At 26.7% G+C, this 27712-nt stretch overlaps 1 protein-coding gene across 6 annotated transcripts in view; it reads left to right on the forward strand.

Annotated features, from left to right (window-relative positions):
• Nucleotides 1-27712, forward strand: part of LOC100570283 — a 114504-nt gene that overhangs the window by 67273 nt on the left and 19519 nt on the right. For 5 of the 6 annotated variants that reach the window (XM_029491581.1, XM_029491584.1, XM_029491582.1 and 2 more), the window contains 2 exons: nt 19137-19252; nt 19323-19455. In XM_029491581.1, the coding sequence (XP_029347441.1) occupies nt 19165-19252; nt 19323-19455 (221 nt within the window). In that variant the 5' untranslated portion in view covers nt 19137-19164. Of the gene's footprint in view, nt 1-16095; nt 16791-19136; nt 19253-19322; nt 19456-27712 lie in introns of those variants that run through there. The other variant, XM_003240245.4, reaches the window with a different exon arrangement.

Consider the following 27712-nt stretch of genomic DNA (forward strand, 5'->3'; position numbering starts at 1 on the left):
TTTAGCACTTTGTAAATTAACCTATCTTCTTCCCATAGGTCTAATCTACCCACAAACATTAATTTATATATCTAACTATATAAATACACAGTACTATATAACTATACAGACTAAACTCTGGAACTACTTATCAGATCTTGAATATATTGTATTTATGCATATTAACAAAAGATAATAATACAAATCAACAAATATTATTAACCGAGAGCAACCAAAATATTATAAAACGGTGGTGGATTTTCCTAATATTTTCTTTCATGTAAACCTTCTCTATGAAATACTCTTTCGTTTAAAAAAAATTCAAAAAGATCTGATAAGTAGTTCCAGAGTTTAGCCTGTATAGAGATTTTCATTTCACATTTTAGATTCTGAGTGGAACGATGAATGTACTGATTTTACAATGATGTGTGTTTTTTTATTTTTTTATTTATTTTTTTATTTTTTTTGTGTCTGTGTACACGATAAGTAGTCGAAATAATGCTACGATTTTCAACTTCAGTATCTTGTTCGATCAGAAAGTGAATATCGTTGGTGCATTGGGAGGTCAAAATTTAAATTTCCCAGTAGTTTTCAAAAGCGCCGGGAAAAACAAAAAAAAAATTAAGGAAAAACGGGAATTTTTACGCAAAATCGATTTTTCACAAAATTGAATTTGGTTTTTGGTGTAACTTTAAAAAATGACCGCAGATATATGAAATTTTGACTGAATGTTTATCTTAGCATTTTCTATACACCATAACATTTTCAAAATATTTTGATTTATTTTGAGCTCTTTACGGACATTTTCATTTTCCATTTTTTTTTAGTTTTTTTTCTAAAAATATCAATAAAATTTTATTTGTTGGATAAAAAAGCTTGACAATTTAATAGAAGGCTCCTAGTATATTGTTTCAAAGGCAGATGAAAAATATTAAAAGTCGTTAGTCACAGTTTTTTAAGCATTTAAAGTTCAAAAAATGACAAATATGGAAAAATAACGAAAATTTGCAAATTATTTTGAGTTAGAAATTCATAAAAATTTTTCTTTTTAAATCTAAGATTTTAAAATGTAATACATTGGTTCCTTATAGGATAATCTACTTTTACCAAAAAAAAAAATGTCTATAAGAAACTCAAATTAAATTTTTATGGGCGTTTGAAATCATATTTTTACAACATTTGATATTCACTCGATTTCTTACGTAACGATTTTCTTATTTTGTTGTAATTAAAAAACGAGTGACTGTAGAAACTTGAAAATTTCACTGAATGTTTATATTAGCATTTTATATATACGATAAAATTTTTAAAATAATTTGACTCTTTTTGAGCTGTTTACGGACATTGTAAGTTTTCAATTTTTTTAGTTTTTTTTTTCTATAAATATCAATAAAGTTTTATCTGTTGGGCCAAAAAGTGTATAAATTTAATACAAAGCTCCTGATATATTGTTACAATAGCATTTGAAAAATATTAATAATACATAGGCACAATTTTTTTTTATAAGCATTTAAAGATCGAATTTTTACAAAATTTATCAAATTTAAAATTTAATAATTATTTCGTAGTTAAAAATTTATAAAATGTTCAATTTTTATATCTAAGGATTAAAAATGTAAAACAAGATTCCACCTAAGTAGGTAGTTAGTTCTGTTACCAAAAAATCTAAAAAATACATAAGCACAATTTATTTTTATAGTCATTTTAAGCTCAAATTTGGACGAAATCACATATTAAAAAACCTGGAATAACTATTTTAGTTATTTTGTTGTGATTGTGACGAAGTTTCAATAATAAACTTCTAAAGTATACTATTATATATCTATGATAGGACCACGATTTGTTGTTTATGTATAACGCGTTATAATAGTACCTACCTAATGGATATTGTGATATGATTAATTTGGAATTTATTATGGATACCTATTATTGGTCAATTTTTTTTTTAATACCATAGATAAGTATATAAGATACCTTATACCTAGACTGACATACCGTTTCCGCTCAGAATCGTTTTTCTTATACAGTGATATTATATCATTGAATTCAAATTTAATACTATCTATTATACAGTGACCCACTTGTAACCTACTGTACAGTAGAGCGACATCCACTTACCCACCTTTTTTTTTTATATATAATTTATAGTTTGTATTTGTAAGTAGTATGTTATTATAAACAGTAAATGTGTTAAAAAGGTTAATGTTTTAGTAGCTGCCTAAGTACATAGTTATTTTTATTGAGAAGGAACAAAAAAAAAATAACAATGTACATATTTTTTAACACGGCTTATTTTTCTAAATAATAAATCATTTTGAACTAATTGATCATTAAAAATTAAAATTAATTATAGCACGATATCAAACAATCAAATATTCATTTGTTTTTTACGATTGCCTATATTATAATTAATTTAATATATTTTAAGTGGTGGTTTATTGACATAAATTAAAACAAAATAATTGTTTTCTCAAAGTTATTATTTTTAGATTATGAAGTACCTATGTATTATGCTTGATAACACGATGACTGATGAGTGATGGATCAATAGTTTAGCAAATTGATTGCCAAATAAAAATAAAATGTGGGGGTAGTCTTAATAATTATCGATTAAAAACCACATAAATTATTTCATTTAGGTGCTATGATAAATAAAAATATTGTATCAAGCAAGCTAAGTGTTTGGCTTCTAAGGTTACTTTATTAAGGTACCGTTTGATATGGCATTAGTGAATTATATAGAGATTTGAAATAAATACAAATGAAAATAAAAATAACAATATTTACTTGTCACATCGGTATTTAACAGATAATTGGCAGTTAAGGCCGTTAGGGAGAAAGTGACGAATGAATGACAAAAAGGTTAAAGAGGGCTAAAGAATCAGTATTGGAGCAGACCTATGTACATTAATCTTTCTGTTTTATATAATCTGTTGGTGAAAAGTAAATCCGAGAGCGTTGGAAAAAAAAGCTCAGTTATAAAGTTGTAGAGTGAGTGGTGGTATAAATATATATAAGCTAGCTATGTGTGTTTCAAATGTTACAAGATTGGGAATTGTTTACAGAGTCAAAAGCTCCTTTCATATCTGAAAAGGTGGCGATAGAAGAGAGAAATAATTCTTTTTCTGTGGAATTTTTTGTCGGCTTTTAAATTATATACAAAATAACGAAATAATATTAATGCTCATTATTTTACAAGTATAAGTGACGTTATAAAAAAAAAAATAATACCTTCAAGAACCTCAAATAATAGTTCATTCATGTCGTTAGTACCTACCTACCTAAATTTATTAAAATTATTAGTTTGATATCATTACATAATTATTTTATTTTTTAACTTGTGTTTTACTTGTATTGAATATTACAATGTCATGAATATTTGAAAATAAGTACCTACTATTTAAATTTTAAACAATTCATGCTCAATACAAAAAAGTCACGAGGTGAGACAGTACATATTTGAACTGGAAAAATATTGTATAGTAATTGAGTCCCTGTAGATATAAACCGAAAATATACCAATTGAGTCTACGATTGAAAAAACGTAAAATATACTTATCGAATCTTAGGGTTATTTTGATTAAAATATAAAAGAAATTGTATACAAAATTTATCTCATACATTTTTACCAATATAAGACATTTAATTTAATCATTACTTACATGTATTCATTTATAAACAAGTAGCAACTGAGTTTCATATATATTATACTCATTAATTATTACATTATATTTTGAGTAACTGAATTATACACAATATACCTATCACACAAAATCAAACATTTTTTTTTTTTAAATTGACATTTAAAAAAAACATAATCATACGAATGGTACATGTGCAAGTAGACTTTTTTATTACAGACCCTAAGTCTGTAAAAACGGGAAGGAAGATGTTATATTTTTTATGTTTGATGGGACTCAATAAGTATTTAAACATGGATTCAATTAGTAATATATTTTAAATTTCGCGGAATTCCATTCGCTTCAAAAGATTTATTTGGGAATTGGGACTAAGTGTCCGTGTGAGACCTTCACAAATTTGAGTCATTCTGAACCGCTGTTTTACATTTTGAAACAATAATCATAAGTTTTAATTGGTTATTGTATTATGATTCAGAACGAGTTTTCCAAAGTAATTCAACACTGCCTTGTATTAAACATATCTATGGATAAAAGTCGACAGAATACAAAACTTAAGTATTTCAAAATTTTTAATTGTAATGAGAAAAAAAAATTATGAAAAAAAGGTTTAGTAATTGGTGGGATATTATTGACATTAAATTATGATCGTTTATATATAATAATAATCTTACAAAAGTCAATAAATTTGTATACTTTGAGTGTAAACATTATGGAATATAATAATATACGATTTGAACACAATGTATAATATTTACTATGTGTATTTTCAGTATAAATATAAATTAATTGAATATAATGTTTGTTATTTAAATTTGTATAATTTCCGTGTTCCTTGGGCATACATTATTATAAAAAAAGTTCACTGCAATCATATAATTCATTATAATAATGGTATAAATTATTATTTTTTTTTTTGTTCGATCATCACGAAAGTTTCACCAAGCGTTTATATTTTTAACTATCATAAAATATATTATAATTAATTATTTAAATTTTTTTATTGATTTAGTCATGAATTTTAATTTTGTAGCTCATAATCTGTAATTACCTTGATAACTGCAATCATATTAGGTACTAAAAAGTAAAAACAAACTAAATTGCAAATTCATCTATAAATATGTATTCAGTAATAGCATTTATTACTCAAATAACCTTTCAATATTATATTGGACCCATATGCTGACCACTTATACCAGCCATCACCATAAAATTGCCATTTTGTTACCAAGGTAAGCTTTGAACTCTTGGAAATATCTTCTATCTTAGCTTGTGTCCCCTAAGGTGCAATTTCTTCTACCAATCCATTAATGTTGTATTGCTGTATATGATACGATATGTTATGCAGTAGACCCACCAAATACTCCTTACACATAAGTAGCCACAACATAACTATCTTAATTTTTCATGATGTCCAATTAACTGCCCATCAACAACTAAAAAATAATTTTAATTTTAATACTGAACCGAAAAATTAAAATAGCAATGACAAATTTCCTCATACTATTTGAATTTAACCGTATTGCACTTTGTATCAAGTAGGCACTTGCAAGTAGCATCAAGTACTTGAAAAATAAAAATAAATAGAATTTTTTTTAAATTTATAATTTTTGAATCTTTAATTTTTTTTTAAATAGAGATATTTAGTCATCGTTGGAATTATTAGCAATTAATATTAAGTACTTTCAACGAGGACCACTCTAAATTAAAATGTCAAAGTAGCAATCTCTACTTAAAAAACTCTTTTCTTCCCACCTTACAAATCATTAAAACTCATTTATCTGCCCTTAGTTTTAAAAATATCCCAGGTAAATTTCTATATTTCATTTTGACTATTCGTGTATCACCTTTTTTTTTAAACCTTAATTTATTAATATGCCTAATTTGATGCAGAGTGTAAATATTAATATTTAATAATATTATTATGTATGATTTACAGGCATGATGTATTTATGGCCACAGAAGTAATATTTGTATGGGTTACCTCTGTAATTTTTACCTAGAAATAAAAAATCTTATTGTTATTTTATAGTATTTTTTAACGACACCATTATTATTATTTTTTTTTAAAAGAAATACTTCTATTTATTTTAACGGGTCAATGACAATGAAAGGGTAAACGTTTAATATTTTTCTGTCATTAGGATTTTACACAACGTTCAATATTACATTTAAAAGACGTAAACACAAATACAATTTATGACCACCGGCAAGTGAAATAGACTGCGATGGTATAGGTATAAAACAAAAGCGGAAGACGTTACGTGCTTGGTTCATATAACGAGACACGTTTGAACTTTGAACTTTAATCGCTACGATGATTTCGTTTTTATGATAATATGTAATTCTAACAGAACAAAATTACAACCAAAATAAAATGAAATTTCGTTTTATTAAAAATTCACATTTGCACACCCATAATAATGTCACATTTATGAAAAAACCAACAACCAGATTAACTATAAAATTTTCCAAATATTTTCATCTAAGACATTATGGTTAAATTTTGAACAATAATATATTTATACAACACAAATACCATATGTCTTCATTAATTTCATAATTTTACGATATTGCATGGTATACCTTAATAATATAATTTCTATCGTATAATTTGTTTATTACAACTCGGTAAACATTTACATTTTAATCTTCTCCTTTATAACATATTACCAATATATAAAATGTTTCCAATTTTCTGATTTTTTGACGGGTTTAACTCGATTAGTTCTCTTATAACTCGATTATTTTGCCCTTTTACTCAGTTCATTACATTCAATGTTTGCAGTACACTATAATAGATGTGTAGGTACATAAAGACCCATTTATCGAATTAATGCTCTTGTTTGTTTTGTGAATTTCCGACTAGACTTGTATATTATGTTTACGGTTTAACATACATTTTACTTCAGTGTGAATATTATGTTAATTAATTTAAATTAATTTGGTTATTTTTCTTCTAACTATTGATATAGTAAATTCTTTAGACAAAAAGCTTATTTGTGGAAAATAAAATGTTTTTGTTATTTGCCTTGTGGTCTATTTTAGCTAGGAAGACATTTCATCATTAAACACGTTTGATATTCACGTAAAGAATTCGTCACTTATGATTCAAATAATTTGCTAATTGAGAGAATATGATAAGTAATTTATGTAAATAAATAAATTATGTAAAGTTGGTATAAGTACTATACTTCGGTAAGGTAGGTGTGTGGTAAATATATTTTTAGTTATCAACAGTATTATTCGATATGGTGATATATATTATGATATAAAAGTTTATGTTTCGGATTGTAGACCATGATTCACCCATACTGTTCTAAAACTAAAACTATTATTTTATTATTTTTGTGTGTCTGTCATCAACTTCATGGAGTAGCAGAAAGGCTTAAATTTTCAACCAAATGCTTTTTCAGGTTAGAAAAATAAATCTAGTTGGTACTTTTGGAGTGTAATTTTCTTAATAATTGTGAAAAACAAAGTCTTTTGTTCAGTCAATCACTTTGAAGGTTTACTAAAGGTTCCTTATTAGTCGTTATTAAAGCTATTAAAAAATATTAAAGATACATGGCACAAACAAGCAGTTGAAGTTCATAGTTTGACAAAATTCATCAGAATAACGAAGTTTTACAAATTATTATGTAGTTGAAAATGTATTACAAGGATCTTAAGTCATTTATTCTGAAAAAGATCTAAAAATAAATAAACGAAATTTTTTTAATACCTTTGAAGTTTGAATTTAACAAAATTAAATATTTAAACCAATAATATCAATTTTAATTATTTTTTTGTAATTTACAAATATTATTTGTGTGAACTTAAAAATGTTAAAATATTCAATAGGTAGGTTAGGTATATTATTATGGTTTATATTATACACAATGACATTTTCAAAACATTTAGATCAATTTGAACTATTGCCTGTTAAAACCACGAACCTATTCACATCGCCCTATGCCATATATATAGAAATCGCCTTGATCCTCAACACGACATGCGATGTGCACTTTCAATGAATATAAATACAAACATTGAAGAACTTGTGGAAAGTGTTCAGCATCAAGAAAGTCATTAATTATTAATATTAAGTATAAATTAATTCCATATTACCTACATTTGAAAAAATTAATAAATTCATTTTTATAATACATTTTATACAAGTATTTCAGAATAGAATATAGATAGATAAATCAATAAATATACATATTTACCGATTTGATGATAATAAATAAAATAATGTTGAGTTTACAATAAATTATGAATTTTTTTTTTTGGGGGGGGGGGGGGGGGTCGCCAAAAGTTAAATTTAAAATATTGGGGTCACGCTTATAAAAGGTTGGGAACCACTGCCCTATGGTAAGAAGGTATTAACTCGAAAACATACTATTATAATAATTAAATATTAATATAATATATTAAATGCAATGTTTTCAGAAATAATTAAATTAACTTACCGTTATATACTATTGGTTAAATAAATTACTTAGTATCAATAAGTATCAAAAAACATAATATCATGAAATATACTTAGAAATATAAGCTGGTCAGCCCATCTTCGCTCAGTATCATTTTTCGTATGCAATGATTTATCATTGAATTCAAATTTAACACATAGGTACATTATTTCAATAATTCGCTAAATGAAGAGAGAGACACCCCACCCACACCCACTGTAAATAAGAGCGGTTACCTACTTTCTTTCTTTTTAATTTTTTTATGTAAATGTCAATTTATGGAGTTTTTACGCTCGTCGTTATAAAATGTAAATTACGTATTTATTTCCTAAAGTTAAAAACAAAGTTTAATAGAAAAAGTGCATGGATACTTCATTATCACGATTTAAAATACCCTAGACACACTTTGTAGTATCTGTTGTAATTTATAATTTGAAAAAAAAAGTTTTACATTTAAACTTTAAGAACCTTTCATTAAAATATACTTTAAAAAAATATTTGAAATCGACACAAAACGTGTAACAACAAATTTGAGAACAAGTTATTTCCTAAATTATAATTTTAAACTAATTAAACAGTTAAAATATTATGTCTCACATTTTGTTAAAATATGCAAACAATATCAATTTAATAGTAAACCTAAAGAATATATTATATATTACACTGCAGTTTAGCTTATGGTTTTACATTTTAATGGAGCCACGTGAAATTATAAAATATAATGTATATTACTTTTATTTTAAGAAAAATAAAAGTTAGTCTTGAAACGTTTGTTTGGAAATAATTTATGACTTTTAAATAAATAATATATTTGGGTATATGCATTATGTAGTGCAACATGCATTCTAGATAAACTTATGTATAAACATTTAACTTTCAACTTTTTGCTTTCTAATTACTAATTAATCTTAATAACAATATACAATTATTCTGGTGAAATGTTTTTGATTTTATAGCTATGAACATATAATAGTAGGTACCTATATAAATATGCGTGGAGATATATATTGTATGCTGCAAGTTTTAGTATGAAATTAATACAAAAGTAAATAGTTATATTTTTTCTCGTTAAATATTACTTAGATAATTAACTAAATAGCTGTATATTATTGTTGACGTTATAATAATATTATGCATACACTTTATTTTCAACAAAATGTATTGTGTACGATAATTTTTTCTTAAGAACAGCATTATACGTATAATATTATATTTTTAATACTTCTTATAAACTGTGGAAAACATTACACGAGCACGTAATAAAAAATAAAATTGTACCTTAAATAAAATAACGTAATATATTATTTAATGTGTAATATGTATTACCAACGCGCGGTGTAAAAGTGTTGATCACAAAAGTAGGCACATAATATACCTAACGTCTCCGTGGAACTACGGAAGGGATACATTACAAATTATGGCTTATAATGATTCTGCAGACGAGTAACAAGGTCGAGTCTGCAGTATGTTTTATTCATACCTCAACCTTCTCGGCTAAGTCTGTTCACAAATGCATGATTAATCGCGCAGGTTTTTAGGCGCTGACGCTTTATCGTGCGCAATTTAAGCCTAGGATGATAGCGCGCAAAGCCAACGAGTAATACCTAAACAACAACCATAGTAGCCTATAATAATTCATTGTAGCTAACGAACGGTCATAGTAGGTAGTTACTCCGAGCTGGGTTGTCCGGGGTGACTTTTCACGGATTGCCGGATATAAAAACGCGATTATACTCGCATGTTAACTTTTGTGCACTGGGTATCGTCTGTCTATATAAATGGCAGCCGCATATCATGTATATGTATAATATATTATAATGGTAGCATATACTCATCATATTATCATAATAATATGATAGTTTTGACGAATTTAATTAAGATATTCATTTGGAAGCATTTAACCGTGCAACAACATGGTTGTATAAGCTTTAATATTGTATAATAACGTAGGTACCATGTACAATAAGTGATAATTTGAGGAGGATTTACTATATTATTAAGGAGCAGTAGTGCTGGGACAGTACATCTATACCTACACATGATATCGTAATCTATATTATGTTTCATAAGCCCTCCATTTTCCATAAGTGAATACTAACTAAACTAACCTGGCACTCTGTATACGGAGTATATTTCCTTACACAGGCGTTTATTGTACATTAATTATTTCTTATTATTGAATGTATTGTGAAATATGTAAAAACAACGAGTAAATTATTTATTTAATCAATAATAATATTACCTATATGTAAGTATTTATTTGTAAACATAGTATATCATAGTGGGTATACTACCTATTCTATTTTCGTATATAGAAAATGCTCAGAATTTGAAGTTGCATTGTTATTCGAACTATAGACGTTTTAATTTTAATTTAATTCTCGTGAAGTAGTACTAGCGATATCCTTTGTATTTCCAGTACCAGAGCAATATCAATTAAAAACTTGTTGAAAATAACGGTAATACCTAAAGGATCGTAATTACAACTACCTATTTGTTTTTTTTTTTTTTTTAAAAACACTTATCTCATTGCAGTGAACTGTCCATAAAATAAGTTTAAGGAATTTGTTAATACTTTTATATACAAATACATATTATATATATACCTATATAGTTCTACGTTACATAAAAAATTGTATTTTCCTTATTTCTAAATGTATTCTTTAAATGTCAAATATTTAAAGTTTTTACTTTAAATTTGCAGCTAATAAAATTTAATTGACATTAAAACTAATAGCCATACAACAATCGCAACAATTGTGATAATATGTTGTGAACGTTTTTGATAAAAAATAAAAAAGTAACAACTAATTATAAGTAGGTATTTATAAAGTTTAGTAGATAGGTAGGTATAAAGAAGTTTAAGTTTGCGAAAACTATTTTATCTCAGTTCACGACATTATATAGTACACCACTTGTCCACTTCCTTTGTCTAAACTTTAAGCGCATATATATAGTTAGTAAACTGTTAAATCAATATTAAATTATGATATATACTGTAGAGATATAAAAACATAAAACATACTTTGTTAATAGATTTTACAAAATGTCACCAACAAGAGTTACAACATAAAACATACGAAAAACAGATTATTTTAAGATATAGTATAATAAATTCAGTATTGGTTAAAAAAAATCAAGCTAGTGCTTATAATATTATAATTATATATCTATTGCAATTTTCAAGTACATACTCAAAAACTGTATTGCTCTTGGAAATATTCGGTATTGTCTGTCTTTACATTTCCTGACACAATATATGAATGGGAATATGGAATACATATCATATTAATTTATAGTGAGCTTTCAGCTTACATAATGCTCGTATATTACATTATAGTCTGTAGTAGGTAGGTATATTATTTATGTATAGTTCTGCAGAAGTTTCACTTTCAAAATATAAGGTACGAAAAGCCGTGGTTTATCTTCACTTTTCTTTAAAAATGTTACATACGATATTATATATGTTATAAACATAAAGAATATCCAACAAAATTAATTACCAGTCTTTTTTTAAAGAAAGCATAATTCGTTAATTTTTCTCATTTCCTCCATCAAATGTAATAAGACCCTATAAGTTACTTTACGTAACTGAACATGATTTCAAAGAACCTGACTGTCGGGTGTTTAATCTAATGTTGAAACAATTTCTACATATATTGTCAAACAATATATTTCTATAGAAAATGAATACGACACAATTTATTATGAAATTTTACAGTTAATGTTTTCTTACTTTACACAATATTAAAAGCATTTATTATTATTATTATTATTACCTAGTGTACACCATAGTACTGAAGCAGGATTATAGCTCAACAAATACAGAGTATAATTTCAAGGCTAAAATGCGACGAAAATAAGAAAGTGAGCAGATAAATAAATATAAACGGGAAAAGCAAATTCAGATGAATAATTACACAATTATAGGTAATATTGAAGACAATTACGATTTATTGCTCGTAAATAACTTTGTATTTTATTATGACTGATACCAGTAAAGGTAAATTAAGATTCAAGTGACTATAGGTATTGTTTTAAAGTTTCTTATGCAGGTAGATAATGACTGAATCGTCTGTGGAACGAGACGAGATGATATTTTGTGACATAGCGGGTACCTACACATGCCCTTTGAGAAATTTGGATAATAGTAACCATTCGGCTAAGATAATAACGGTTGAAGATGAATAGTTTTTGGTGTGTTTACCTCGAGTCTTTATGAATTACTTATAAGTCATATAAATGTTTGGCAACCATTCTGGGAAGCTGCAGTGTGCGAACCACTGAACCACCGCAATATAGCTCGCTCGGGTGTAATGTAATTTCCAAATATTCAGTGGGAAAGACCACAAAATCTAAAAATGCAATGGGGTCATATTATAATATTGAAAATTATATTATGATTGAGCTGGTAGCTCCACGTTTTGCAAAGGTAAAAACAAAGTATACATTTTAAAACGTAAGACACTCGTTTCTTTGAAAAATAAAAAGGATTCTTTTTATCATATTAGTTTAAATTTTTTTTCAAGGAGACTTTTATAAATCATTTTATGATCCTTAGGTAGTACAATATTTTTATGTAAACTTTGATGCATATACATATCAAACATTGGACTTTTATATAATACATGATGGGAAAGAATGTGGATAGCACGTGCCATTTCCAATCTACTACTCTGTTCGTTTAAATTTTGAATGTTTATAAATAATCTCATGTAGAAATTCGGGAATAATATAAACAAATAAAAAAAAACACACAAATATTTGTAAACTTAGTTTAGATAACCTAGTAAAAAGTGATAAAAAATAATATTAAAAGTGACGTTATCATCTAACGTTAAAAACATAAACTTGCGCCTAAATGTTTTAATATTATTATAATTAGGTAATGTAAATAATTTCCACTTGATACAAGATATTTTATTTTTCTACTAAGTACTTTCTAACAATTTGATTTTATAATTATACATATGATTTAAATTTGTATTTAATATATGTTTATATGTACTACTACAACAGTTGTGATAAAATATGATAGGAGTAAGTTATAAAATAATTCAAAAATGCAGTGGCCATCGGTAGCTTGAATTTTAGTTTTTTTACTCATGGTCTACTTATTTCGAATAAATAAATTAGCATACAGTATATGGGTTCTAGGTAGTAAGCCATTTCCAGTCTATCTTGTATTATGTATATATTATTATATTGTAAAATATTGAACACAATAAAAGTACTTGGAGTGCGACTGACTATAATATAATATACGACTATAGTATTATCGTCTACAGTGAATGAGCAAAACACGCTTCACATAACTTAAATATTTCTATATATTAATATTTAAGTTCTTAAAAAATTATAAAAAAAAAATCATAACATCCGTATTGCTAATACATAATTTTATATTATATAACCATACAATTATTACTACTGTTTACGAAGCACGTGGAATGATTATTAGCTATTTTGATTTTGTTATTTTTATAATCGCTTTTGATTCGAGACGACCAAGTAATATTACATTTCTTTTTTTATTTAACAAAGTGAATGTTCTTGAATTATTTCACATAATATCTATTCAGTCGTTTGGAAATTTTGTTGTACTTTATCTTATGTGTATCAAAAATACATTAATATTCAAAATTAAAAAAAAAAAAAATCATAAAATACGCGGCCTAAGGTATATTTATAAAAATATATTGTGCACTGTGTTTTGTGTATTATTTTCCATGGATATAAAAAAAGAAAGTAATCACCGTTAACCTTAAAGTTAGAACTTTAATTTGAATCTCATTATTATACAACAAAATTGAAAATTGTATATTCACATTTCCAGTGGTAAAATGTAAAATGTTTAAATTTAAACTTAAAACTTTAACTTCACTCTACACAGAAATAATTGACACTTGAAAACATAGTTTTGATTGATCGGAATTTTATGGTAATTATTGTATTATATTTTATTCTTTGCAGTTGTTCATCAAACGTATTCGTGCCGAGTCACTACATTTTTGAAGGCGTCTCTGCCAAATGATTTTTTTGCGTTTTTTATCATCCGTAATAAATTTTATTCTAAAAACTATTTTATCACTTGTCTTAATCACTGGATTACCAAACCCCATTGCTTTTTTCCACCCTTTTACGATCGTTACAATAAAAACATCCTAAATAATAATATTATTTAATGCATTTTAATCACGAATACTTTTCTCTATTCCACAACTGAATTTCAGTATAATTACAATTTTTTTTTTGAACACTTTTTATCCAACACTGTTATGAATAATATACGTATAGTAAAAGATAGTCAATCTACATCGTTAATTTATTTTCTTATCTTACTATTTTTATGTTAACTTTGTATTTTTCGATAAAAATTTATTTTCTAGTTCATTGAAATTGAGTGTGGTTAGTAAAGGGAATTTTAATAATAAAGTTTTATATCCATATTTATATAATAATTGTTTATTAAGATATTTAACTGCAAGTGGTATTAACATTATAGTACCTAAATAATGATCCATTTATGAAAAATGTATTAGAATTTTTATATTTAACTTGAATAAATAATTTATGTAATGTTATAAATATAGGTATTATAGTTGTCTGATTACGTACGTTTATAATTTATCATGATAGTAAGGTTTAAGTATATTTTACTGAAAAATTAATTTTTATTTATAAAAAAAATGTTTCCTAATGATTTGAAATGATTTATTTTAGTTTAAACCCAAAATGTAGTTTAGCGTTGCTTTTTCAGACGTTAACTGCCCCATTAAGATCACAAGCAATAACAATATATTTGTTTTTTTTCTTGAACGCACATGAGCCTCATACCTACGTTTCTTTTAATTTATCGTTTTAACTATTGTATACGCAATGTTCAAAATTTTGAAAAAAAACTCAATTCACAACACTAGTTTTTCTAACAGTTTTTAAGAAATAAAAACATAAAATTTGTAAAATAATAACATAGGTACAATATAGTTCATTAGCTACAATAATATTAAGGAGTAATTATTTGATGAATATAAAATTTCTTCCATATGCTTTTAGTTTTCGAAGCTACTGATATTACAATAATATTTATTGTTAGAGTTAAATATCGTATGCAAATACACATTAACAGAAATAGGAAAACAATTTGGTATTGCTCTTTATCAACGTAAATTTATCGGAAAGTAGGAGCCTCCTACTAGGAGGATATTATATTAATTTAGGCCACCTAAACCGTAAACAATAAACTAATTTTCTTCTTGTAATTATTTAATCAAATGCAATGAATAATATACTTGAAAGTACAAAGCTAACATAAATATTGATTCATATGCAGATACAATATAATTTTTAATAAATAGTTCCATAAAATTATTTTAGAAAAGTAATCTATAATCAATATATATTGTGGATGTAGTAGGTCATTACATTGTTATACATAATGTAGACGATTTAAAATGTTAAAATATTTTATAAATTTACCAAATGAAAAAAATATTGTTTTTATAAACATAATATAATACTTAATGGACTGTTGTGGTTTTTTTCGGTTTTGTTTTATGTTAAAAAAGAGATGTATAGTAGAGATGAGTAGTTTTGAATAATATTTTGTACAAAAATGTACTTATTATTTACAATGGGATTTTTTAGTTTTATTTTTAAATAAAATTATGACAAATCGCCACATTTGGTTCACTCTACCTACCTACGTTACAGAATAACAAATTGTATTATTTTAGGATTTTCCACAATATTTGTAAGACCTATTTATATGAAAAATTTAAAACCCAAATTATTGATTAAGCTTTTTTTAAATATTCATTAAGAGTTATACATTTTCAAATCAATTACATATTTACACATATTGGCTTTCTGTTTATAATCGTTCAATAAAATATAATATAAAAAAAAAATAAAAACATCATGTAATACGCAATAATAATAAATGATTTTTAAAAATAAGATTTAATAAAAATGAATTCAATTTAAGTTGAAATTATATAGGGGCTACTATGATTTAAAAAATATTCTTATTAATATTAACATTTCATTGTTTAACATTTAACACTTATGAAGCTTTCCCGTTTGAAAAAAAAATTAGTTTGTATTGCCACTAAAGACTGAACACTACTCCATACATGGCATAAAAAATCTGAGGATTTGGAAATAATAGTAGGTATATATAAAGTGTAGTGTACTTAAGTATTCGAAAAATCAGTACCTACTTGAATAAATACACTATTAAAGGAAAACAATGATGGGCGAGGGTGCATGCTAAATCACCCTGTATATACTGTCGACCGACTTATACCGCATTTGATGTGAAACGTTTTTGCCGGTGACCGAAATATTGGTACCTTTATACCTATGATCTCGCTCTATACAGCATCTATGTCGCCTAGTGCGAGTAAAAATAGCAACCACTATCCTAAAAGAACCGTTTATTTTTTGTTTTTTGGCAGTTCAACCGACAAAGCCGATAAGAGCGGTTGTTCTACGGGATGCGTGTAATATTATATTGTAATAACAACAAAGTACATTATAATAATATATTACGTTGTGAAGCTGATAATATTATCGGCAACGGCCGTAGTCGCCTACCTCTGATATAATATTATGATGGAACATTTTTTTTTCTCAATGGTTAATGTATATAGATAATCCTGTTCTTTCGATATAATATAATATAGAAAACAAAACCGTTTGAAGGAAACACGTGCAGGTACGTACCTACGACTCAATTTAGAAACGTTCCTACCCCACGTTGTTTTAAATCCATCGACAGTTGATACGTTAACAAGTTTATCATGTTATTATAACCCTGCAATAGCTGCATAACCTTCATCATCCCATTCGGTGGCAGTATAGTAATATTCGATTTGAATCGTATATAGATTATAGTTGTGTTATTGCGGCACTTGGGCTTTTTCAAATTGTAATTATATTTTATACGGCACTTTGTACTTTTATACGATCGCGCCATAAATCCTTCGAACCGTAAACACGAAATGCGAGAATAATAAATGTGACGGAAAATTGCATTTATTATTTTGCACAATATAATGCGTATAATATATTAATATAATATTATATTATACTATACCTATTTTTACTTATTTTACAATTATTTTTGTAATGAGTAGGTGCATTTTATAGTTGTAACTATGAAACTTGATTAAAAATGTATTATATGTAACATTCATTACCTACTTAATTTATTTCATATCTAAAAAACATAATTTAGGTATACCTACGAAGTTTGTAATAAATGTATCATAATAAAGTTTTTTTCAAGTTGTGTAATCAGTAAAAGTATATAAAAACAGTACACGTGTATTCTGTGAAATACAAATGATACATGTGTTTCCGATAAAATTTAATAAATAGTTTTGACCCAAAAAACTTTTCATTTCTATTATTATATAAACGTTATAGGTACTTTTGCGTTTTGTTTACTGTCGTTGCGTTGTGTACATGTATTAGTAAATATTGAATTATATAGATTATATTTGGAGTAATATTGGTTTTCGTAGATATACACTTAAAAGTTAAAACCATCAAAACAGAGTGATTTTCCCACTTTAAAACAATATCGTATAATATAAATTAATTCGTTAACAAAATTACCAGTCCAGTACGTATAGTACCTATACTATTAACATAATATCGAGCTATTATATGATGTATGATGTGTACACACCTGTTTTAATAGTACCAATATTTTGACTGTACCTATACTCCAAATTACAAATAATAATTTGTTTTATACTACAATTGATACTGAGCTGAGCTCTCCTCAGACAAGTAACCCTCGTAAATCGACCATTGAATTTTCTTTTAACAATAATGCTCATCGTTTATTCAATGATAATTTAAAACAATGTTTACCATAAACACAATAATTAATGAGTATGTTAAAAACCAAATTCTAACTCCCGAAGTGTGGATCATTTAATCGACCCTCCCCTCCCCCCCAACAAAAAAAAAATAGAAAACGGCACTGTTACTAGTAGACTACGTAGGTGTATTCAGTCGTATATTATTTGTTCAATAATGTTATGCATACCGATTACAAAATAATATTTCTCATCAGTGGATATGACGTTGTTTAATTAAAATAGTTCAAATAAACGACCTAGAGGTATAGGTAATAGTAATCGTATATAATAATTATTATTTATTGTAAATATTATTATTATTATTATTATTATTATTATTATTATTATTATTATTATTTATGACTATAGATAATACGCGGGTAAACACGGTTATTGTTGGGGTTTGACATAAAAATACTAAAGAGCGTGCCGGCCGAAAGAGCAGCGACACGTAATAAACGCATTCGGTTGCCAACGGTGTGTGCATAAAATATTTCAAAATATAATAATATATTTTCATTAGTTTCGGCTTTAGTGGTTGTTTCACCTGTTTAACAATTTTCGCGAGCGGTATAATAAAGGATCGACTTTAGCCGCAACACAACCGTGATGGGTTTTCCGTATTATATACGTTTTGGTATATACCTAACGGGAGTAAAAATTTCGTCTCGTGGTGTAAAACGTTATTTACATCGTATAAATATAAATTATGGCTCAAAAAACTCGAAGTCTGAAACGTATATACGTTGGAATTTATAATGTATTATTCTGCCATAAATTATTATTATTTTATTATCACTTTTATTTTTTTTTTCATTTTTTTGTAGGTATGATTTTGTTTACTTCTAAAACAGGAATAAAACATCAAATTTTTTATCACATGTGTTTCGTTCTTCACAGAGTGTTGAAGACGTCACAGTGTATGTTTCTCGTATCGTTGTATCGATATCAATTAAATAATTAGGTTGCATACAATAAAATATAATGTAAACAATAAATATGATAGTCCAAGATTTATTTATTTTTAAATATTACTTGATTGATTTATTGAAACACTATAATTTAAATACCGTCTAAATTCTAAAAACCAAATTAAAATAATATACTAAAATTGTCATGTTGAGATATTATAAAAGCTACATTAAATGTAAACCTTGTTAATACTGTGTATTTACTATTTTGTTTTTCAGGACTTTATAACTGCCGCCTGTCGTCATAATGTCTACAAGTCAAAGTGGTTCTGAATTTCCAACTGGCATAGATCAACAAAACAAAAAGTTTACCACTATAATTATTTATCCAACGGGTAAGATTTCAAATGAAAAATTTAAAGAACGGAATAATCTTAAATACGAATATACTTTATAATTGCATAGTGACTCCAGAGAAAATAATCATACCAATGGTATCCTGTATTTTGGGTTTTCCGTTGTTGGCGCTAATGGTGATATGCTGTTTAAGACGTAGAGCCAAATTGGCGAGGGACCGAGATCGCCGAAGAAATTTAGGGTGAGTCTTGCCGTTACTATACAGCATATTATATATATTACTATGCATGTTGTTATGTAGGTACTAGGTATGTAGTATAAGCATAACAATATGTTTCTTTTTATTCACTCTAACGATCTAATGCATAGAAATGTACCTAATATTTGTTTTTTTAAATAAAATAAAAAAACGATTGTAATTATACGCTATTGACTATAGATCTGAATTTTAATATTAAATTTGAAATGTTAAAATAGTAAATATCGTGTCATGTGTATAAGTGTAAAAATGGCATAACAGCGGGGATCTGTGCCATTAAATCCAATTAGTTTACTTAATATAGTTTCAATCGTATTTAGTATAATAATCATGGAAACAATTTTTGTAATAATTATTTTCGTTTATCGAGTTTTGAAATTAATACACGGGAAGGGCCAGAAAATTACACCACTGGTTAAGCCTTTTAATGTATTGTTACTCATAGCCATTATATAGCTACTGAGCAATGACCCTATAATGATATATTTTATTATAAAATATAAGTGACGTATAGGTTATAAATTAGCTATATAGCCTTTATAGCATCCATATATCTATAGCGGTACAACGCACGAACATATTTCAATATATTTTGAAATTTTACAATCGGAAGCAGGGAGACCACCTAAAATTATATCCTGGCTATTTCACAGTCATGGTCAGCTGAAACGCTTAAACCAAATATCATATAAATCACACACATATTGTATCGAAATTAATTTTCGTCTTGGCAGTTGGCACTAGCCACTAAGTTATTATCTACATTTAAACGGGCAGCGCATGTTAATTGAAATTTAATATTAATTGTATATCCTTATGGTTATTCTGAAATGAGGTATTATTTAAGACATTTCATAAACGCTTTATATGAGAACATTTATCTAGTTTCACGATTAATTTTGAAACGCGTATTGATTTTAAGTTTTTGAAAAATGAAAATGAAAATTTCTATTGGAGACGTATATAAAGTATAAACATCAGTAGTCATAAACAGTCATAAACACAAAGTCACAAACAACATTAAAAATAAAATAAAATTACAACGTTTATGAATATTAGTAAATTTGTTGGCTTTATTTTTTTTAACTAAGTAGTACAAAAATAATAGTAATATTTAATGTATTAAACCATTTACGTTAAATCCATATTAATGACTATAGAAACTATTTATAAACCCAAGAATAATAAATAAAAATTATTTATAGATAAATTTCAATAATAACCATCATTATTTTAATAATATTTATAAATTTAATATGATTTAAGTGTTATTACAATAATAGAATAGGTATCTTACAAGTAAACTGTAAAAAATGTATCTTTTTCAATATTCAAACAGAAATAAATATAAACCGTTTTCAGTAACAGATGACAATTAATTCGTTGCATAAAACTTAGAGCACACTGTTTTTTTGGATGTTATTCTTGGGCACCATTTATCCGTTATCAGTACCTATGTTTTTTGGTGTTTGAACTACACAAAATGAGTGAAATTAATTTCATCCGGAATAATAATGAAACGTAAATAAATGAGAAATAGTTTTTGGTGTTTTGGATAAGAATAGAAGATTAAATACTTGCTTTTAGAATATATATATTGTGTATAGAGTGAATTGTATAACATTTTCTGATGATAATTTGTCAATTTCAAATATTATTCTCTAATTTGAAAATAATATAATATTTAAACATGTAATAGGGTTAAATTTAAAGTTGTTAATACTGCTATAGTACTGTATTATTGTATTCTATTCGGAATTAACATACATTAATTATTAATTACATAATTTATTCCAATGTTGTTAATTTGCATAATTTTTTTTTCAGTTAATTTTATAATTATTTAATTATTTATTAATTTATAGTGGGTATGCTAAAATTTTTCTAATTACCTAAAATAGTTTATTTTTTTTTTATCCTAATTAATAAATAATATTATAGTAATTCAATAATAAATTCGTGTTGACATTAAAATACCATATCATTTATATTTAAAATAAAAAAATTTATGACAAGGGTCAAAACTTTTTGACAGTCACCTTTTTGGTTGTATCGTGGTATTGTATGGTCGTGCTAACGGAGAAGAAATTCGGTAGATATCAACTACCACCTGTTTGTTACTATCAAACATTTTTGTAATTTGAGGAATTGAAAATCCTACTTTTTCCCAATACGGATTTGATGTCAATCGTGGGTGTGGTCGAATCACGAAGGTTACGTCGTATAAAAGAACATAATGTTATTACATTCATCGTATATATAGTGATTTGTATCTTCGTACAAACGTACAATAGAAAACTATAGAATCGTTTTTTTTTGTTTATTGATGATCACTGTGGGGTATTCCTTTGAGTGTTTATGAGCTGAGGAGTAGATTTGAAAGAGCAATAACTTTATCCGACTTGTATAATATATATATATATATAATTTATACCGCTACGTCGTATTTTAATGAAGTGCGTTTAATCCTTTGATACTATCGCATTGTTATATACGCCTCTGATGTATATGGTTTGGTACGTACCTGTAGTTCGGATGTGATAATGTTTATTTTCGTGCACACGTATTTTATGGGTGATCCTGTATTCGAGACGTATGTTTATCAACGTGTCCGAATTAAGGGCGTTGATTTCTTCAACGGCTTTGACAAGCTTGTTTTACAAGTCGATACATATACCTGAACACGTTTTATCGGTGTACTATTGTTTTGTATTCACAGTCATTTGGCATTATTATTTAAACCCCGGATTACATTATTAGGAACATTGTTGCTGTGCGTAAATCAGGCTAGTATTGTATTGACTGGTCGATTGGACGTTTTTAATAAGACACGATATTGACAACGTAGTTGGATAAGATATACCGGTTTAAGTCAAAGTAATACGCGACATAGGTGAAAATAGCGTTCAAGATGTGGGGGGAGAGGCTGAAGTCCTGCTATAATAATATTGAATAAGCTTAAAAAAATTGTAAGAAGTATTCTGAGTAAGGCTATTAAAATTTTTGGGCACTTAGACCTTAAAGAACCCTCCCTATTTGTACCTATGTGTATAAATTACGAAATGGCATGTTATATGGAAATTGCGTATCGGTAACATGAACATTTGTAAATAATATATTGCTGATGTGGTAAACTCTGCGATTATCTGTACAAATATTGAAGGCCATCTTAAAATTATTCTAAAGATTGCATATAGTTGTACGATACACCTATTTAATCATTCATCGGTAAAATAGGCGTGACTGGTATATTTTATCAGGTTGAGTGTGTCGATTATATTTTTGTTCCATATTAAGGAAGAGTTCAAAGACATTTAAAATTTGTTTAAGTGTCGTATGTTGTATTCACCAATATATGTAGCAATGAATATCAATATAATACCAACCAACGAAAATATTTCTTGTCGGGATCCACAATAACTTTCAAACAGTCTACCAGATAGAAAAAAACCCAACGTAACATATCGCGAGGGAATGAAAGTTCACTAAGTGAGGAACTCACATTCAACCATACGACCCACCACAACCATCCTTAACAACAATGTGACTCTATATCTATAACAAGGCAAACACAATGTAACAACCCAGTACAGTGTGTATAGACCACATAAATCGTAACAGAGTGGCCCTTATCATGACACAGGGGCGTAGGGCAATGTTATGTGAGCGGTTCAAAGAATTATACAAAAATACAAATTTTCTATAGCATTTTCTAGAAATAAAATTTTTTACTGTATAATATATATGTATAGGGTAACTATCCAAGTTTTATTTTATTTTGTAACGCATATCGAATGTCACAATTAAAAAAAATATTGATAAGATCCATCGTCGTGACTATCACAATAATCTGGATTTGCATACATACAGACATACATCGAGAAGTGTTACACCATACATTGACTTGATATAATTTTACATGACGTGATCAATCGCACAGTTCATCAACATACATTTTTAAATATATTGACTATTCATGTGTATTTTAAAAAAAATAGTATGTTTGTACCATTTTACATTATTTATGTATTATTATTTGATTTTCATTTATATCAACATTATATTAAAAAAACATATTTATATAGTTATATTATAAATAAAATACTGCATCATTATATAAGTTTGTGCAACAACTCGATTGATACAATTTAACCAGAAAAAATGCATTTAAGTTCGTTCTGTGGTTTTCTGATATTGTATAGTTGTACATATATAGACAGGTCTCAAACCTATTCAAAGTAGAAAACTCGTAAATATTGAATTCACGTTCGTAGAATAACTATTAATATATTATAATATATATATATTGTATCCCTCAACGTTTTTGTATGAATGTGCACCTTTAACATTTTTTATACGGTTCACTGAGATTGTATATTGAATAATTTGTACATACAACACTATATTCATGTGTGTAAATCTCAAGTAATTGAAATATTCGATTTGAACGATGCAAATAATACATAACATTAGATCCCATTCAAATGTATTTGATGCATTGGATTTAAATACAGATGTTTTTACAGCTGTCAAAGGATTATTGTTGAATCAATCAGCACAATGGTTATCAAATTTCTTGTTACTTTTTTATTCACCATTATAGTCACGGTATCACATAATTATGTTGATTAATTTTGATTTTTCGTATTATTACTTCGGCTAAATGATATAATATACAATTTTAATATACCTACCTATATTTTTTTTTTTTTTTAAATACGCGTCAAAATATAAATTCATATTTTTACTATTGTACGGACGAATTGCTACATAGGCTGAAACTATTGTGCTTAAAATAATCGTAAAACTAATACTTAGTTAACTATTATAATTATGTGTATTGTGTATCCGTTATGCGTACATAATGTTATAAAGAAAACCAATTTCTATTCAAACAGTTCGCCTACAGACACAACATAGTATTTATTTGAGAAAAGATTTCAGAACAATAGACAGACTCAGTACAATAGTGTGTATACTCTGACATATTCAGTGCAGTAACAAACTTCAAAAGTCTACGTTTACGGTTTACATCCAAAAAGAAAGCACATTATCGACATCACAAAGACAGTTCAAAAAGAAATTCAATTTTGCCAGGTTCCCGGGCATTGGGGAACGCCAGGAAATTACAAAACTGTTCGAGTAGCTAAAAAGCTGCAACTTTTGACCTAGGAGAAATGAAATTCGTACACAAACATAAGACTCATACACGTATAGCCGATAATAATGAAAAAGTTTAAGATGTAGAGTATAGTGAGAGATGGTTTGGGTCGATAGAAGTAAATAAGTAGATGTGTGTGATGATACGCCAAAATTCGTGAAATCAACAAATTATTCTAATAGAAATTGGGAAGTAGAAATAACTGTCTGTACTAGAAATTATTCATAAACAATTTATTTTTCCAAACCCAGTGAACATTGGTGTGTCTAACGAGGCGAGAAGAGATCAGCCGGTGTGCAATGTATGAGATGTTACTATGCGATGTATACCTATAATATAATTATACTATAAAATACGCTTAATGCAAAAATAAAATCTATCTAAGATTACTAAACTTAACGTGAATTGGATCAAGTGCTCACAGTCCAAAAACTATAAATATTTTCATCCAGTTAAAATAAAATACGATAGTTTCGTGTCGTGAATTCGAGGCAGCATAATACAAAATATATCGTATGCATTTTTTATTTATATATATAAACCGTAACATTAGGTTTATATCCATATTGTGATAATAACTAAACAGTTCTATATTCAATCATGGGCCGGAGTGGCGCAGTGGTCACACAGTTGACTTACGACTCACACAGTCATCGGTTCGATTCATAGCAAAGTGCAAAAAAATGTGTGTGATTCTACGCAGTCACCATTTTCCCGTGCTGTCGTCCGATTGCGTCATCCGGTTTCCAACTAGGTCCCACTCCACTGGGAGTGAAGACCGCACATGTCTCCTCTTGGAGAAAGGGGGTAGTATCATGCATATAGTGATATATACATAGATAAATAGATCACATGATCTCCCTACTACCCACTTGTGATAAGCATTGTCAAAGACCTTGAGGTCGTTACAATGAACAAATATAGAAAAAAAAAAAAAAAAAAAAATATTCAATCATAAATAATCTTATTATGATTTATTTAAAATTACACTCGGTTAATAAAATGGTAAAAATAATTCAAAAAAATTATATAAACCTAGTTGGTCAGGTAATATTAGAATGTTATAATAATAAATAGGTAAGAAAACAATATTTTGTAAAACTCAATAACTATAATAATTTGATTAAATCTGTGCCTTTGTATATTTACTAGTTTAAAATAAATATAATAACTGCTTGTTGTTGCGTACAACACTTATTTATGGATTTTAAACATTAAAAGCATTGTAAAAATGTAGGACATCGCATAAGACTAAGAGTAATATATTTTTTTTAGAGAAAAGTACATTTTTAAAGATATATAGTCATTATAATCATAACATGAATATAAACGGTGTAAAATTTTAAATAGAAAATATTGTTTTTTTATTACATTTAAAATGTAATTAAAAACACTAGCTAGATGCCTATTTTTTATGATTTTATCTAGATGTAACATTAAATAGCGTTGGTCATTCTTATTCTTCGTTGTTTTTTTTTTGCAGTTGTCAGTTGTTATCGTAGTCCCTTAAATAGTATTAGAATACCATAAAATCACGAAGCGTAGAAAAAAAACTCAGCAAATGAGTTTTTAACTGAGTTTAGCTCAAAATTGTTTGTCAATTAATATTTGGTGATAAAAGGCATTGCATTCATATATTTTATGCGTTTTTGCAATAATAATTAAACTCCGATGTTATGTGCTACAGTGAATGGAGTAAGACAAGTATCCTGCAACAAGTGGTCATTATCTTCTGTACGGATTTATATATATATTATTTATTGTAGTTTTCATTGAATGACTCAATAAAAATGCTATTATTACTCCAAAGCATCTTAAAAATAAGTATATTTAGATGTGTATACAATAAATATATTGTACATGGTATGACAATATATAAATTTCGCTATAATATCTAAGGTAATGTAGTAAAATATTTATTTCAAGCGAACATTAATTTACAATATTGCCTATCATAAATATAGATTTATAAAAAAAAATGATGTAGTTTGTTCCATGATTGCTTATATAATCTCTGCACTGATATTTTAATCGCAATTATGAGTTTGTCATTACGATTGTGTTGTTGTTTTGGACCTGGTACATTTTCAAAATAGCTAGTACAATGAGTTATATTTTCTGGTTATATTTTATATATTTATAATTTGTATTGTAAGGCGCTCAGCATAATATTGTGTTGTTGAGTAAAATGTGATTCCACTGCTATAGTTTTGATTTCCAGTAAATTTATCATGGGTATTTTTAGAGGTGTGGTAAATTCATACATTATAATTATTTACCATCAATTTTCACGATTTCGAATGACGATTTTTAGATCACATACAGGGCTAGGGGATTTATATTGCTTTTGCATATATTTTATTCAGAGTGTAAAAGATATAAATCTGATTAGATGCAAACAATATAATTCATGTCGTCTGGATCTAAAATTTAAAAATGTTAAATGTTTATTTTTGCATTAAAATTTTTTTCTTCTATAAATGCAAAATGTAATAGTAAAGAAGTCACTCTGATTGTCAGTAGGTGTCAAGTGTACCTCGTTACTTAGTATAGGTCACTGTAAAGGATGACATGTTAAATTTGAATTCAATGATAAATCATTGTACTTTTGCATTCGAAAAAGATTCTGATCGGAGACGTTCTGTCATTCTATATTTCTAAGGAAATTGTATTACCTATATATATATTTTATATTGCTATAAGTAATTTATTTTTTTATAAATAAAAAATGTAAGGTAAAGTAATTTTTGACAGAAATATACCATATATATTCAATAATAATAATAATATTATTATATTATAATACCAACGTACTAAAGAACGGTGTTACTATAGAATCATAGTGTATTTAGCTTAAAATTAATCTAAATATTTTTTTTTCGTATTTTGTATATAGTAAATAATAATACATGTAGTGACGAAAAATCTCAAGTCCCTGCAAATAGTATTTATTAAATTACAACAAAATAACTAAAATTGTTATTGTTTTGTTGTAATATCCAATGTTGTCATAATTTTAAATTGAATGTCTATAAAAATAAATAGCACATATTAATTTCTGGGATATTTAGGTTGTAT

Source organism: Acyrthosiphon pisum, chromosome A3 (genome assembly GCF_005508785.2).
Source record: "Acyrthosiphon pisum isolate AL4f chromosome A3, pea_aphid_22Mar2018_4r6ur, whole genome shotgun sequence".
In the NCBI taxonomy this organism is placed as follows: domain Eukaryota; kingdom Metazoa; phylum Arthropoda; class Insecta; order Hemiptera; family Aphididae; genus Acyrthosiphon; species Acyrthosiphon pisum.